This window comes from Xenopus laevis, chromosome 1L, assembly GCF_017654675.1.
Source record: "Xenopus laevis strain J_2021 chromosome 1L, Xenopus_laevis_v10.1, whole genome shotgun sequence".
Taxonomy (NCBI): domain Eukaryota; kingdom Metazoa; phylum Chordata; class Amphibia; order Anura; family Pipidae; genus Xenopus; species Xenopus laevis.
The window spans coordinates 106323813-106340604 of record NC_054371.1 but is presented as its reverse complement, the minus strand read 5'-3'; the positions used below and the strand labels follow the sequence as shown (position 1 = coordinate 106340604).

The window sequence follows — 16792 nt, the reverse complement described above, 5'->3', positions numbered from 1 at the left end:
ACTGCAGGAAGGATGGTCGCCCTTTCGCCGTTTCTGAAGAGGACATGAAATTTAAAAATTTAATTTGTCTTGGTGTTTATTTTTCGTTGTATACTAACGAATTTTTTAAAAAAAAATTTTGATGTTACTGGTCCTTTAAGATCCGCTCGTTTGGCAGCCTCGCTAAACAGCCTTTCAGAAAGCAGTTCCATAATGCAGCACTGGCTCTTTCTGAAAGCACATGCCCAGGCAAAATTACCAGAGATGGCTGCCTACACACAAATACTAGAACTAAAAAAAAACTATTGGTTCAGGAATTAAATTTTATATGGTAGAAGTCAATTATTTGCAAGGTAATTTAGAAATAAAATGACCCAATAAAAATCACGATAGAATCCCTTTAAATAAGATACTGTGAGAGCCTTTTGGATAAGCAGATTTAAAAAAAAATATATATCTCCCTATCTAGGAGAGCAAAGTACAAAATGTCTCAATGCCTTTAATAGATCGATAATGGGTTGAGTGCAGAGGACCTCTTGAATTTGTCTATACGAATTTTGTGGTCAGAGCCTCATTGCGCCCGCTCTTAAATGGTTTAAAAATTATTGGCGAGCACATCTTTCCCTTTTTTGTTATAGCACTTTTTTTTTAATGTACACACTGATTCTACATATGTCTGCTCTCCTAGATAGGGAGATATATCTCCCTATCTGGGAGAGCAGACATATGTAGAATCAGTGTGTACATTAAAAAAAAAAAAATATTGCTATTGCTTTTATTTGATTAAAAAGAGCTGTTTTATATTCTTTTCATCTCTATGGTGGCTATGCTGGGAATTAGCAATCTGAGCACAACAATGCAGATTAGTAACTCTAGAACAGACATTTCTATCCAGAACCTTTTAATATATATAGTTATTGTACTTGAGACTGTGTTTAGCACCTCTGGATGTAAATGCTAAATATGAACCATACAAATTAAATTTTAATTTAAATAGTGTTAGAGCTGGTTTTATTACATAGGAGATTCCTACTGTCTCTCCCCAGATTCACATCTCTCCTCTTGGGCAGTGGCAAAGGGGTGACCGGCATTGATTGGCTTTTTATAGCAAAATGTGGCCCTTGAAGTTAACCAGGGCTAGCACTGTACCACCCAATACTGTATTGTAGCTATAAAGCTAATCCTGCAGCACTGCTCAATATGTTGGTATCGTAAATGATGATACTACTAGCAGTGTGGAGAGAGGGAGCAGCTTCCTTAAGTAATGCTTAAATGAAGCTGGATGACAAAAGTTGACATAAGTGTGGCATTTGACGACATTGATTCATGACTGAATCATGACTACTGCCTATACAATGTTTTATTGGTGTAATTAGTAAGGACAAGTAGTGAAGGGAGATTAGTAAGAGGCAGTTTGAATAGTTTTCTCCCCAGGCCCTTTATACCAAGCGTATCGACCAGTAATTTTTTCTCTACTACCTGGCTTCTGTACATAGAATCTTTTTTTCCAAAGACGGTAAGACTGCACATTATGTTTGAAGACACGCCCAGCCCTACTGGCTTCTACAAAAACCTATAATAGGACAGGGGAGGCACATATTTATTTATTTTTTTATTCCTGTTGGCTCAGTTTTTTTTCCCCTGCCCACCACTTTTTTCCCATGAAGGAAAAAAGTGACAGGCACTACTTTAAACTCTATTAAACTTAAATCCTTAAATTGATAAACTAGAAGATCTGTTCTACTTGGCCAGCTTTGTAGACCAATTATCCAACACCGGGCCTAATAACCCAAAATTGACCCTTGTACTGCCACTATAGAGTGCATAGTAGAAAGGTATGTTTGTTTGTCACTGACATGAGAATGTGAATACTGAGAGGTGAAAAGGCCTTGAGATGGACTGTGGGCTTAATGTAACAGCGTATGGTTGAGACTAAGTACTACAATCTAGTATAATATCATTTTGCACAGTAAAATTGGCTTTTGCATGTGTTTCCTTAATATCCTATTTCCAATGAAGTAGCTTGTGGCCAATATAAGTAACTTCATTTCTTTATACAGCCCCAGTTCATCTTCACTTCTTTTTTTATTTTCTTCATCACTTAGTCAGCTGTATTGTTTTTGACAGTTTCCATTTACATTTTTGTTCTGTGCTGCCACTTCTAATTTAGCAAATATGTCAGCAGCACCAGTAACATGTGGATTTCTTTGTTTTTTCCCAATTCAGTTTCATAGAATGTAAACATTACGCAAAGTAGAGTTCTTGTCTATTTTGTAGCTTAAAGCAAAATTAAATGTATAAAAACTGCTATGTCATATGTCTCCCATATATAGGAATACTTTTATCAAGTTCTTGTCTATTTTGTAGCTTAAAGCAAAATTAAATGTATAAAAACTGCTATGTCATATGTCTCCCATATATAGAAATACTTTTATCATATAGTTATGATTTTTAAACAAATAATTCTTAGCTGCAATTGTTTTACAACAGCAGTCACTTTACTTTAGACACTTTACTTTAGACACTTTTAGAAAGGTGATTTTTCGTTAATAGTCAGATTTGAATGAGTTGCATAAAATAATATGCAAAGCCTGCTTGTTGTGCTTATCAGGATAGAGTTGCAAGAGATTTTCATGCTTAAATTGCTAAGAGGGACTTGAAAAATCCTAAAAGGACAGCAGTCTCAGCTATGATGCTATTCATCTGAGAAGTATGGTGACTATACATTTATTCATGCTCAAATGACATGAATTAGGTATATCCCATACCTGTAGTTAGTAAATCTGCATAGTCCATCTAACTTTCTTACATAGTTGTAACCCCCCTCCTCCCAAAAAATAACCTCTTAGATCCACCCCATATAATGAGCTGCTCCAGCAGAAATATTTGGTTCAATTACCTTGCTGAGACTAGTCCTAAAACGCTCCTTATCTTTTGGCATATCCAGGGTCAACTAAGCAGTTTACATTGGCCATGCCTAAAATTGACTTTTTGCAGCTACAAGATGAGCCAAGATTGTGGATACAGCTCAACATAGCAACTTTTAAGGTGGTCTTGTTTTTAATCTATATTTTGAATTACTTGTCTTTCTGTTTGACTTCTTTCCAGCTTTTAAATGGGAGACACTGACCCTTGCAGCCAAAAACTATTGGACTGAATAGAAAGATAATAAAAAGGTCACAATAACTGTATAATTGTAGTCTCATAGAACCTCTTCTATTCATCTTCCAATCTGTTACTACAACCAATGCTGGCTTGCTAAAATAGGCAACTAGCAACCAGATAGCTTCTTGTTCAGCACCTCTCTTGTTTGGAATGTTCTCACAAAAAATTTGCAACAGAATATCACTGTTAGTCATATTAGAAGTTAAATGATCTATTTGGCGATTTGCTAACACTATATGAAGAAAAATTATTTCTGAAACTAAAGAGTTTGCAAGAAGCCGATTCTTGATATTTAGGAACTAGGTATAAATTAAACATGGTGCTTTTTTTAATTTTCTTCTTGTAGTGCAGTTACCATTTATTACCTTTGAGTCAGTTTAATAATAAATTATGCAGAGGTTAATTTTGGAACTGCAAAACTCTCTTTTCAGACAGAATCTAATTCCATTGTTTAATTGGCTTTATTTATCAACACAGAATGCAGAAATTGTATTTAACTTGTTAGAAGAATTAAACATTGCTCACAGTGAACCTTTCTTTCTCTTTAAGCGGACCTATACCTTGATTTTTCATATCGGTATAGATTATATTAAAGGCAGAACATACTTTAGCATACCTTTCAAATCCAGTTTTTCCAAAAATCATCTTCATGTCGCATACTTCCTCTCCAGCGTATCTGGCAGAGTCTAATTGTATTTAGAACCAGAACATGATGCAGACCAAGTCCAACTGCCATATTTCTTATAGCCTGACTAAGTCTCACCCTGTGTGTCTCTCTCTGCTCTGTGCCTAAAAGTATATAGTCCAAAATACAAGATAAAATACTCCTTCTGTCTCTGTGCTGGGAATATTGGCAAGATGAAATACTCTGTACAATCCTCAAAGTTACACCAATGATGGAAAATTCCAGCACTCTTAGTTGCAAGAGAGCAACAAAAGTATATAGTGTATTTAGTGCTTCAATTATACACCATATATGTGTGAGAGTTAGGAAAACAGGTGCACAAAAACGATTCCCAGTTGTCCTAGGGGACTGCAAGGGTTAAAAAAATCTTAGCTCAAGTAGACCACAACCCAGATCCATTAAGCTTATTTAGATGGGTACTCACAGACACCCCCCCACTTCGGTATTAGAATATCAGAATCTCTCTTTCAGCCCAAAATATTCAGTGGATCTCTTCACTGAGAAACTTACTAAAAATTATAGAAGCAGGGTAGCCCAATAGTGTAAAACACTTCTTTATTTTTAAGCTTAAAAAAAAAGTATGGCGCTTACAAACATTCCTTGTCAATACAGACAGTAAATCAATCAAGTACACTGGTTTGAATCCTCTAGAGGTGAGGGTGAAGATTATGGGGCAGATTCATTAAGGTTTGCATTGTTTCCACTAAAAATTCTAGTTTCTGAGGTTATTTTTGAGTCGCAAATCGCTTTTTCAGGTTAAAAAAAAACAACTTTCATTTTTCAATATTTACTATACCCCCATGTGGCATTAGCCTAAGGTCCTTCTGTCTCTGAGTCCTAAAACAATTTCACAGAAGCCAACTAGTTAATAGACCATCCTGGAGGAGAACTTCATTTATTCAGTAATCAGGGGGAGAAAACAGAGAGGGATAAATACTGCTTTCAATTTGCAAGTGGATTTCCAAATAACTTTAAAGGTTTTTGTCACCGTGAGAAAGCTACACTACCCATGGGAGAAAAATCGTCTGAAAATACCTTTGTGTTGGCATAAGTGTGAATTGCCTATGGTAAAATGTGTGATTTGTGTGACTGCCACAAATTGCCTTGTTCTGCATTTTTGCAGGAGTTACGCGATTCATAAATGTTACCTCTAGCTATTCATGGTGATAATGTATTTTCAGGACATTAATCTCTTCTGCGGGTAGACGGATTTCCTATGGCTGACAAATCTCCCTGTTTATCACCGTAAACCACTGAAAATATGTAATATTAACACTTTACATTTACATTATCCTTTGGTCGGTGGAAGACCCCTATAATTTCAAGTAAATTGTTCCCTGGCCCCAAACTATTATAACCTGTGAAATACTTTGTTTTCTGTCACAAATATAAACTTAAATTTTTGGTGATAGTGTGTTTATGCAAATCTTTATGTATTTCCATGTTTACAGGGTTGTAGTTAATGTGAATCTTGCAAACTTAAAGGAAAACTATACCCCCCAAACAATGTAGGTCTCTATAAAAAGATATTGCATAAAACAGCTCATATGTAAAATCCTGCTGCATGTAAATAAACCATTTTCATAATAATATACTTTTCTAGTAGTATGTGCCATTGGGTAATCATAAATAGAAAATTGCCATTTTAAAAAATAAGGGCCGCCCCCTGGGGATCGTAGGATTCACAAACATACCAACAAACCATACATGTTAGGTCACATGAGCCAATTAACAGACAGTGTTGTGTCTTTTGCTTCCACACTTCTTCCTGTTACAGTTAGAGTTGTAGTATTTCTGGTCAGGTGATCTCTGAGACAGCACAGAGACCATCACGAAATGGTGGCTCGAGGCAAGAGATGTAAAAGGGCAATATTTACTTAAATATATATTCCAGTTTGGTAAGATTCTTTAATATGCCACTTAATATTATATGAACTATCTGTTGCTTAAGTGTTCATTTTGGGGGTATAGTTTTCCTTTAATGTGTATTTGTAATTTTATTTTTTTGTGTAGTTGTGTGCAGAAATGTTACATATAAAGAATGTTATTACATGATAAATAGAAAAATAAGTGTACAGACATGACAGTTGTAGCCTGTTAATTTCCACTGTATTCTAAATATCCTTGTTCAAAGTGGGCCCTAAAACCTACAAGACAATGCTTACGGTATATTACATGGAATTAAAGTGTAATTCTAACAACATTCCGATATTCATTAATGATTTTCATGGGGATGATGCAAAATGTACTTGAAACTGAATACAGTATTTGTTTTTCCTTTCCTTGTAATGATTTGTCTCTAAAACAATGTAACAGGCGTCCATTCTCCGCTTGGTCTTTTAATCAGCTGCAGTACAACATTGTTTCATGGGTCTGAGATGGAGCACAGAATATAAACAAACAGATGCTGCTTTTTATAGCATTTACATTACATATAATTATTGAAACATTTCTATGAATATATTTTAAGTTACTTAGAATTACATTTGTTTCCCTTAATGTATGTTGTATTCAAATCGAAAGTCACCCATTGAATTTTCTCGCTGTGAATGATTCTTATAGGAGAACTCCGGCTTCCAAACCAAAATTTGATAAAGAGTCCCACATCACTCAGAAACCCCTAATATATCCATCACAGTTGCCTATTTCTTCGAAAAGTATGAATACATGCCATTTTCTATGCTGAAATCCATCTGTTAAACAGTTCCTCTCTTTCTGCATCAGAACTTCTCCACAGCTTAGACAGCATGCAACAACTACTGTATATAACCCACACTGGATTGCAATGTCAAGTTTCTTTCCTTATTGAAATCACGTTTGTAGGGAATTGTAGGGTTTGGACGATGCAGGCTAAGGACACTCCACGTGTGGCACTTACCTAATGGCACAGGACAAACCTGAGCCACTCCGCATTGCTATTGGGAGAGACTGGGTACCTGGTACTTACCAGCGCAGTGCCTCCACTTAGTGGGATTCGCAAATGCACCTATGGGTGGCCCCACTAGGAATACAGTAATAAAACACACAGGAGTTCATTTATAAACATTGGGCAAATTTACACCTGGGCAGTAACCCATAGCAACCTTTCGGTTATTCGCTTTTTTCAGACAGTTGCAGGTTGAACAGTGAAAGCAATCATCTGATTGGTTGCCATGAGCTACTGCAACTGTACAGGTGCAAATTTGCCCAGTGTTTATAAATGAGCCCTACAGTATTTGTTAAACTGAATAACTGTTTATCTAAATATAAATGGCCGACTAGTACAAATAGCACTCCTAACCAGGTGAGAGTAAAGCCTCACAACTAACTTGCTTGCGCTGACTATTTAGCTAACTAAAGAAGGCAAAGTCCTTTAATGTCCTTCCACAAAACAGTCTCTCCATCTTCAAGCGCTTCTTAAGGGTACTGTCCCTTTAAACAGGATAATCCCTGCAAGCATAAACCGCAATAAAATCACAAAAACCAAAAACAATTAGGCAAATCAATGAAATAATAAAATAACTGATCCGATGGCATGGTTAGTGGTCAGAATGCTTAATCCAATAGTCACGCTGGGAAATCAACAGTTTTTAGGGGAATAACTAGAGGGAAACTGATGAAAAAAAATTAAAAAGAAAAACCTATAAGTGTGTATTTGTGTGTGCATGTGTGTACAGCTCTAAAAAGTGTATAATGTACCTTCAATGTTTCATTAGTGTCCTTTATTTCTTCAAAAGGGTGGTTCGCCTATCTGTTAACTTTCAGTATTTTATAGAATGGCTAATTATCAGCAACTTTTCAATTGGCCTTCATTATTTATTTTTTTATAGTTCCTTCTTCTGACTCTTTCAAGCCTTCAAATGGGGTCACTGACCTCACCTAAAAGCAAATTCTCTGTAAAGCTGCAAATGTATAGTTAAAGGAAAGGGAAAGTCTAAAATAAAATACGGCTAGAAATGCTGTATTTTTATGATTTTTATAATGATTTATGCTTTCAAAGTTGGCCACAGGGGGCTGTCATCTTGTAACTTTGTTAAACATCTTTGCCTGACCCTGAGCTGCACATGCTCAGTGTGATCTGGGCTGCTTAGGGATCGTCAAAAACAAAGCTGCTTGAATTCTGCATGGCTGGTAAGTAAGGCGGGGGCTCCCTCTGCTGTTCATTAGTATGATTGTTTCCCTGCTCAGCAGTTAGGGACCATCTGACAATTCCTATCCGCAGCAGTAAATGAAGGGAGAATTTCACTGCATACAGTCATGTTTCTTCTAAAAACAGTACACATGTTTTAATTAAAGTATATTGGAGATAGGTTTCTTTTTCATTAAAGAAAGTAAAAATGGGATTTTATTTTGTTGCCTTTCCTTGTCCTTTAATGCTACTTTTTATTATCTTTCTATTAGGGCCCTCCCCTATTCATATTCCAGTCTTGTATTCAAATCAATGCATGGTTGCTAGGGTAATATGGACCCTAGCAACCAGAAAGCTGAAATTGCAATCTGGAGAGCTGCTGAATAAAAATCAGGTCAAAAACTGAAATGAAATGAAAACTAATTGCAAATTGTCTCAGAATATCACTCTCTACAATCATACTAAAAGTTATTTAAAGGTGAAAAACCCCTTCTAAAACTGATTTTGCTGGTCCTAGCACAATACTGTACACTGTGGTGCACTACTGACAAGGCTAACATGGTTAGGTTGCTTGTAATAGGAAAAAATATTAGGTTGAGAAAAACACTTTACATTTCCATTTTTTTTAAAGCGATGATCATGTGCAAAGTGGGCAAGAGTCGTTCCGTTAGAGAAGTTTGCTGAAAGAAATGGAGTATTCCGAACTTAGAATAGAAGTGGATGTGTTGGATGAAAGCAATATGCATGTTGTAAGCACGTCATGCATTTCTGTATATGAATGCTAATAACCAACAGGTGCTTGCAGTGGCTTTTCATAACTCAATAGTCTGACCATTGCCTGTAAAAAAGAATGTTGCTCTAAAGTGTGATGCATGATGGCAGTAATTTGCTGTTATTGTCGAAAAGATATTTTGTTCCTGAGAGACTGATGAAGCATTTGTTTGCTGAGGCAGAGCCTGCAGACATGACTGCCAGCAATATGTGTCGTGTCTGATTGAGTAGCTTCAGATGCAGTTTCATGTGAGCCTTAGCCAGTGTTCTCTCCTGCTTCTCGTTTACAGTTGCTTAAAGGAAACCGGGAGGAGGGACGAGAGAAACTGTATCGCAGCCTACCAGGCTTTTGTATGATGCAGGGTCACATGGCACTCTCATAGCCCGAGTAGTCAACTTGTTGTATTTTTACGCTCTTATTTGTGGATCCATTTGCAGCCGTGGTTTCTATTTAATAGAAGAGTATAAGGTGGAAATGAATATTCATTGTAACACTATGCCAAGGAAAGTCACTGCTGCGTATAACCTGTGTTTTCCTGAGATCAGACGATGTTTCTGTTTTCCTTGCACAGTACTGCTGCAGCATGGTGCAGATCCTAGTATCCGAAACACAGATGGGAAATCTGCCCTGGACTTGGCTGACCCTTCAGCCAAAGCTGTCCTTACTGGTGAGTATCACTCTTCCTGACCTAATTTAATCTTTGTTTTTTTGGGTTTAACAAAGTAAGCCTTCATATCTTTCACAAAATTTTTTTGGGTATTGACTCAGCATTTATCAAGTACTGTTTTAGAAATTTGACACTGTATCTATAAAACACTTGTGACTTCAACTGCCTTGCTGCTGGGTAGATCTGCATCAGAGCATCCTGCTCCCTTGTGCAAAAGGCATATACAGAATTTATTACCAATACTGTTTTATTTCCCCAAGAAAACATATTGCAGTGGAAGGAAATATTTTAGCATTCTCTCACAGGTTTGAAAATGCGGTAACCACTGATCCTTCTATGTAAATAAAGGTTTACACGACATTAAACTTACGTTAAAGAAATCTATTGTATTTCTGTTGTTTTCATTGAAACTTATTTGTGCTAATCTTTACTTTACTGTATGCCTTTTGGGTAACTTATTGCATCTGATCTTTAAATGACACCCAACTCCAGAGTGCAGGACCCTAAATTTGCCCCTTTATTGTAATGTTTTGCTACAATAGGATTCAAAAGCTCAGTGGCGACATATTTGCTCTGACAAAGTGTACTTTTCCAAAATCCAAATAATTATTAAAGCTATTAAAGGCACTAAACACAAGCTACAACAGTTATGTTCTTGTTTTTTAGTTATTATATATTCTACTTGTGCTCTTAGGTGTTCTACCAAATTGTTCTTATCTCTTGATGTACCTTGATTTTATAGAAGTGCTGTAAAGAAAAAATGCTTATTAGTTTTCATGATTTATATGTGCTCATTCTTTGCATAACTTAATGATACAATCGCTTTTATTTCCTTAAATAGGTTGTGAAATGTGAAGACACAGTTTGCAAGCACACTAAATGCCTTGAATGTGTGCATTTGTATGAGCCTTGTGCCTTTGAGAGAGAGAGAGAGAGAGAGAGAGAGAGAGAGAGAGAGAGAGAGAGAGAGAGAGATGGATGTACATGATTCGTTATCCAAGTTTTTTAAACTGATTTCCTATTTCTCTGTATTAAAACACTAATTGATACTTAATCCAAAAAAGATATAACCACCCTGTTAGGTTTATGTAATGTTTACATGATTTTCTAGTAGACTTAAGGTATGAAGATCCAAATTGCTGAAAAATCCCTGGTCCCAAGCATTGTGGATAATCGGTCGCATGCCTGTAGTAGTACAGGTATGGGACCTGTTATCCAGAATGCTCGGGACCCGTGGTTTTCTGGATAACGGATCTTTCCGTATTTGGATCTTCATACCTTAAAGTGATACTGACGTTCCTATAAAAATCATAGGAACGTGTCAGTAAATGCTGTACCCGGAATAGTTCACCTCAAAGCTGCCCCCAGCCCCGCGAACCTGTGTGCAGCCGACGTGCTGACTCTACTATCGGATTTTCTGCATTGCTTCAGTGACGCTGAAATGGTACAGAAGATCATTTAGCGGGGTCGGAGGATCTGGTTAATGCAGGTTTGCGGGGGAGGAGGGGCTTTTAGGTGAACTATTCCGAACGTGTCAGTATCGCTTTAAGTCTATAAAAAAATCATGTAAACATGAAATAAACCCAATAGGCTGGTTCTGCCTCCAATAAGGATTAATTATATCTTAGTCTGGATCAAGTACAAGGTACTGTTTTATTATTACAGATAAAAAAAGGAAATCATTTTTAAAAATTAAGATTATTTGATTATAATGGAGTCAATGGGAGGCAGCCTTTCTGTAATTTGGAGCTTTCTGGATAAGTAGTTTCTGGATAACAGATCCCATACCTATATACTAAAATGATAACTAACTGTGAAGGGAATAGGCAATACAAATATTCAGAAGCAGGCATATGGAACGGTTGTTTAAATCAATACATAAAAGTGAGAAATTGCCAATTTATCATAGACAGATTAAGGATGCCATGAGGGTTGCACTATTGCAGATTATGGATGCCATGAGGGTTGCAGTATTGCCTATTTGGATTCACCATAGCTTCTTCTGATATGTAGAAATAGCAGAGTATAATAACATGAGGCATTGTAGAGCAACCAACCACTTATTCTTTCATACTTCCTATTTACATTAAGAATAGATGTTTTGACTTAACTTTAGAGGTGGATTCAAATAACCAAAGAAAAGCTACATCTGTATTTTTAGTTCTTGCTTAGTTTTTTTTTTTTTCAAAACTGCAGATAGATCATTTTATCATTTTTTTTAAGGCTCAAACCATATTAGGAAGTAAGCAAGGAGCATCACTCTTTTAATGCAGCATAGACATATGTGATGTCCTAGCAATGTCTAGTAACACTGCATTTATTTTTGTATTAAAATATTGTGCTTATCGCTAGAGAGTGCATTCATATATAGCAGCTATTCACCAGGTTTATAAGGCAGATGAAGGGAAAATACTTTTCTTTGGCACAACATGAGTTGCCCCTGGCAGCACAAATGAAAGGGGCCTATACAGTACAGTACAAGTAGTTTGTTTGCAATCTTGTTTGTGACTTCAGTCTTCAGTTATTCAGAAAGATGCAATAGCTTTCCACTCTTAATCATTATTATATTGGTTTGGAGTGCTATATACTGTATTTGGTTATTTCCAGACCCAGTGTTCCTGTAGAGAAGAGTTGTATTATGGTCCCCAAAAGAATCAAGTTCAGAGACCTATTTGTGTTTTTGTACCTCGATTATCAGTTTTAGATTGCAAGCTGTATATGGAATAGGATTTGGCTTGTTTATAGGAAATTAGAAAACATGGGTGGAGTGATGTTAAAATGATGATTAACCCATAGTGTTTCTACCATGCTTCACTTTAGTGTCCAGATAAATATGATGTCTTTGCTAAGATGAAATTACTCAGTCCATAGATTGCCAGTGGCTAAGTTAATTGGTAGCATGCTGGCTTGATTTAAATTGTTCCTACATATTTATCTTCTAAAAATTAAACGAATGATTTGAACAATGATACATTTATCGTGAATCCATGGAATCTACCGGTACATTTGTCGGAATGCAAAGAGTTAAAATGCTATATTGTTTGCTGGGAGTAACCAAATCAAATTCTTTTTTTATTTATTAGGCAGGTTATATACAGACGTATACCTCCCAACTGTCCCGTTTTTATAGGGACAGTCCCTCTTTTGACAGCTCAAGTTGCAGTCCCTCATTTGTACTGGAAAGTCCTGTTTTTTCTCTGCATTGAGCAGCCAGAAAAAGAAACAATGTTTCTAACTAATTGGCTTTTGGCATAGAGCCCAGAATGGCCACAGCTGCATATAAGATACTTTTGTAACAATTTTGAGATCACCAAATAAGTAATTGTAACAATATAAGATAACAGGTCCCTTGGGAAATGTTAGACTCACATCTTAAAGGGCAAGTCATCTTCATTAGCAAAACTGTAAATGAAAGAAAACACAGAAATATGTTCAAACTTTCATAACCTGCCAAATTTTGTAAAATGAACATGGTGAATATGGGGTGTGGCCACAAAAATTGGCGTGGTAAACATTCCCCATGCTACGCACGCCAACTTTTTTGTCCCTCTTTTTATTTCCAAAATGTTGGGAGGTATGCAGATGTAGAAGGTTGAGCTTGATGAATGTCTGCCTTTTTTCAACCCAACATACTATGTTACTATATATTATTTTTATTGCTTATCTTTTTATAGAAACCCTCTCCTATTGTTCCTCATTTCTTTTTTTTTTTCTTTGTGGATAAAGTGCTTATACAAATCAACATATCAAAACAAATATCCTAACAAAATGAATAAATAATGGAAAAACAGTCTTATGTACATCAATAGCCTATATTCCGCTACATTGTTTATCTGTAACATAATTTTGGCCATATACAATGTGGTATCCATTATAGGAATGAACCAGATTCTGATAGATTTAATTAAGTTTTACTGGCAATACACCTATCAATAGCTTTACTTTCACCCCAAGTTGTTCCTCGTTTCTGATTTCCAAACTTCAGCCTATTGGCTAGGGTAGATGTAATCCTAGAAAACTGAAGCTTCAAAAGGTAGACCTGCAGACTACAATGTTAAATTAAAATAAAAAATGCCATACTCAAAATAGACACAAGTTTCAATGTTTCTTAGTGTTATGTAGAGAAATGCATTCTAACATCTAGAAATGCATTCTAACATCTAGTAATACCAGGAAATGAAAGCCTCTAAAGCTTTTATTTTTATTTTTTATTAATTTAGCGCCTACTAATAAATCTGAGTGCATTGCTGCCTGCACACCTGGTTCCATGACACATCACTGCATTTTACACTTTTGTACACCAATCCTTATGCCAACATTTTCTTTCCACCTAAGTATTTCCCAGTTTAAGCCTGGTTTGAGGTGGTAGATTGTGGTGTTTGGATAAACTAGTTCATAAAAAAGTTCATACACACAATTTTTTTGAATATTGTAACTCATTCCTTTCTAGATGATTCAGAATTTAAACATTTAAACAAAATTGCACAATTTTATAAAATATTCCTTATTTTAAGCCACTTCTTAAAGTAAAATTATGACTTACTTTGTTACACAGTATGATTTAGGAATAGTAGGGAGGCACTTTTGTGGAATCCTTTGCAAATGGCACAATACAGAACCTGAACCCTTATTTGCTTATTAAAGGGATAATATACCCCGCCTCGTTTGGCATAAGATAATTCTGTTGAGTATATGTTAAAAAGGTGCATATACACTGACTGACCTTCCAAAAAATGAATATTTTTTTTAAACAAATTTATCTAATTCCACAATTTTAAAGGAAACCATGATAGCCTGCCTGTGCTGCAAGGACAAGTCCCCTTTCCAAATTCTTAGACTCAGAAAGTGATCCAACCAGCTATGGAAAGCAGGGGGCTTCGAGACCCAGAATCCATTACTTCACAGTGGAACACAGTAAGAGAGGTGTTAAATTACACTGTAAGTCTAAGGGTGTGTGTTTATGCATGTTATTTGCAAATACCCCCAATTGAATGTTCTCAAAAAAGGGGGGGATTTTTTAACTTTAAAAATAAAACTCGATCCAGAGAAAATAATATTGCCTTCTGGTCCCATGGCAGTATGTGTTATCTAAATCTTCTTTAAACAAAGTGAAGTTTAGCCGCAGCTTATAAAATATGTCTGTAAGCAGTCAATGGCCATTGCAGTGAACTAACGCTAGATGATATTTCAGTTGGATGATTTCTGCTCGTGACCTAAGAGTTTTTTGTTAGGTAGAGGAAACACAAAAGCAGATTTTCACTGACCTTCTTGGAATATTGGAAATCTGTCCAGTATCAGCTCATGAGTACCAGGCATAGCCCATACTTTGGTGCAATGTGAATGTTGAGTTACACCTGACCTGGGGTATTTTCTGACTACAATTGTTTTCATGCGCAAGCTCGTGGCTATGTTGGAGGCAACGGCAAACTATACAGTTAGATTGAATACTTGACCAACAGATAATTTATATCGTAATAAGTGACCTATTAAATAATCTTACCAAACTGGCATATACATATCTGTAAATATTGCCCTTTTACACTGTTCCTTAATTTTGTGCGCTCACCCAGACCTCACCTTAGTACTTACTTGGCAGTATTTCTATTTGAGATTATGCATCAGTATATATAACTAGAAAAATATATTTTTATGAAAATGGTTTCATTTAGATGAAGCAATGTTACATATTCGCTATTTTATGCAACCTCTTTTTATAGAGACCTGCAATGTTCTGGTTATGAGCCATTTCAACATATATTTGTAAAACCAGAGAATTTCTGGATATGTTGGGGGCCCTAAAATTAATTTGCTGTGGGGCTCAGTAACATCTAGTTACTCCACTGATTGCAAGCTTTATTTTATGGTATCCATGAAGGATATTAGTCATTGTTGGGAGAAAATCTAAAGCCTGTCACGAGACACTTAACTCACTGCTTAATGTTCCTGTTTCATTATGCTTCATGCTCACTGGGTTAATAATTTAAATATGCAAGAAGTTAGTTCTATATAGTGGTCAGTTGCTACTCGAATGGAGGTTCGTAACTTAGGGGCAGATCTATCGAAACTCTTGTGAGTATTGAAGGAATAAAAATGCATTATTCTGTGATTGTGCTTGTATAAATAAATCTTACTAAGCAAAAATGAAGATTGTTAAAATATTTACATGTAGCACTTCCCTATAAGGATGCACTGAATCCAGGATTCGGTTTGGGACTCCTTTTTCAGCAGGATTTGGTCGAATCTGTGCTTGGCTGAATCCGAATCCAAAAAATCTTGACTTTCCCTCAACAAACAAGCAAGTAAAATTTTTTTATAGTTGCGCAGCAGTTCTCTTTCCTCTCCCCCCCCTAATTTACATATCCACCTAAAATGGTGGATTCGATGCATCCCTACTTTCCTGTATATGCTTCTTGTTTCTCAAATAATATATATGACATATTTTACCATTGCTATACTAATATGGGACATAAAAGAGAAAGTGTACCAGCAGAATAAAAAAAAAAATTCTGTTTTAAACTTTGTATCATATAGTTGTCTCAATCAGTGTTTTAATAATGATTATATGATTATGTTTATGATATTGGCAGAGGGAGTTTAGCTGCATTCATTGTCCCCTTTTATGTTTTGGTTTGCGATGTCATGCAGATTAATATCTTCTATCTCCATATAAATACTACTCTGAGCACACAGTAACCTCTGTCTTCCTAGTTTACCGTGTTGTTAAGAAAAATAGAAGGAGATCCTAAGACATGTTATTATTTTTATAATGTGAACGAATAGGTATAGCAGTTTTTGTTTTGACATTGAAACAGTTATGCACCTTCGACCTGATTCGGAGTTAGAGTTGAACAACAGATGAAGATGCACAGGTTTCAGATCCATTGTGGAAGTCTACAAGTTGCAGTCTAGCATCTACATAGCCATAGGTGCAAGAACTGCTTAATTTAGGTGGCCCACAACCCTTTTTTAACAATATCAATGTTTAACATGATCCTGCTATGACACCACTGTTTATTGTCTTAAAACGTTTCACTTTACTTTGCCCATGTATAGACTGGAAGGCATAAATGTTTTTAAAATTGCCACTATAGAATCCATGAACATGGTGTGTTATCTGTTTTTTATTCAGGTAAATTGTATGTTTCTTGCTGAAATGTTACTCTGTGTTTTCCAGCCTTCACTGCTCACTTTTGGGAAACAGGTGCTATTTTTTCCTTTGTTTTAATTCATGAAATAGGCTGCCTCCTTGTGATCAACCTAACTCGATTAAAAGTAGCTTGCTTTCAATTACTGCCAGGAGTACAATTGATTTCAGCTCCCATGCGCCCATACGATTGATGGGGTTGGTTTGAAAAGCTGCATTGTTGACATCTAAGCAATTAACTGTGCATAGTCTGTTAGAGCTCCACAAAAAGA

At 36.0% G+C, this 16792-nt stretch overlaps 1 protein-coding gene across 4 annotated transcripts in view; it reads left to right on the top strand.

The window, feature by feature from the left end:
- tnks.S (tankyrase, TRF1-interacting ankyrin-related ADP-ribose polymerase S homeolog) overlaps positions 1–16792 on the top strand; it is a 128408-nt gene that overhangs the window by 12014 nt on the left and 99602 nt on the right. For all 4 annotated transcript variants that reach the window (XM_041582082.1, XM_041582077.1, XM_041582075.1 and 1 more), the window contains 1 exon segment: positions 9281–9376. In XM_041582082.1, coding sequence (XP_041438016.1) covers positions 9281–9376 — 96 coding nt within the window.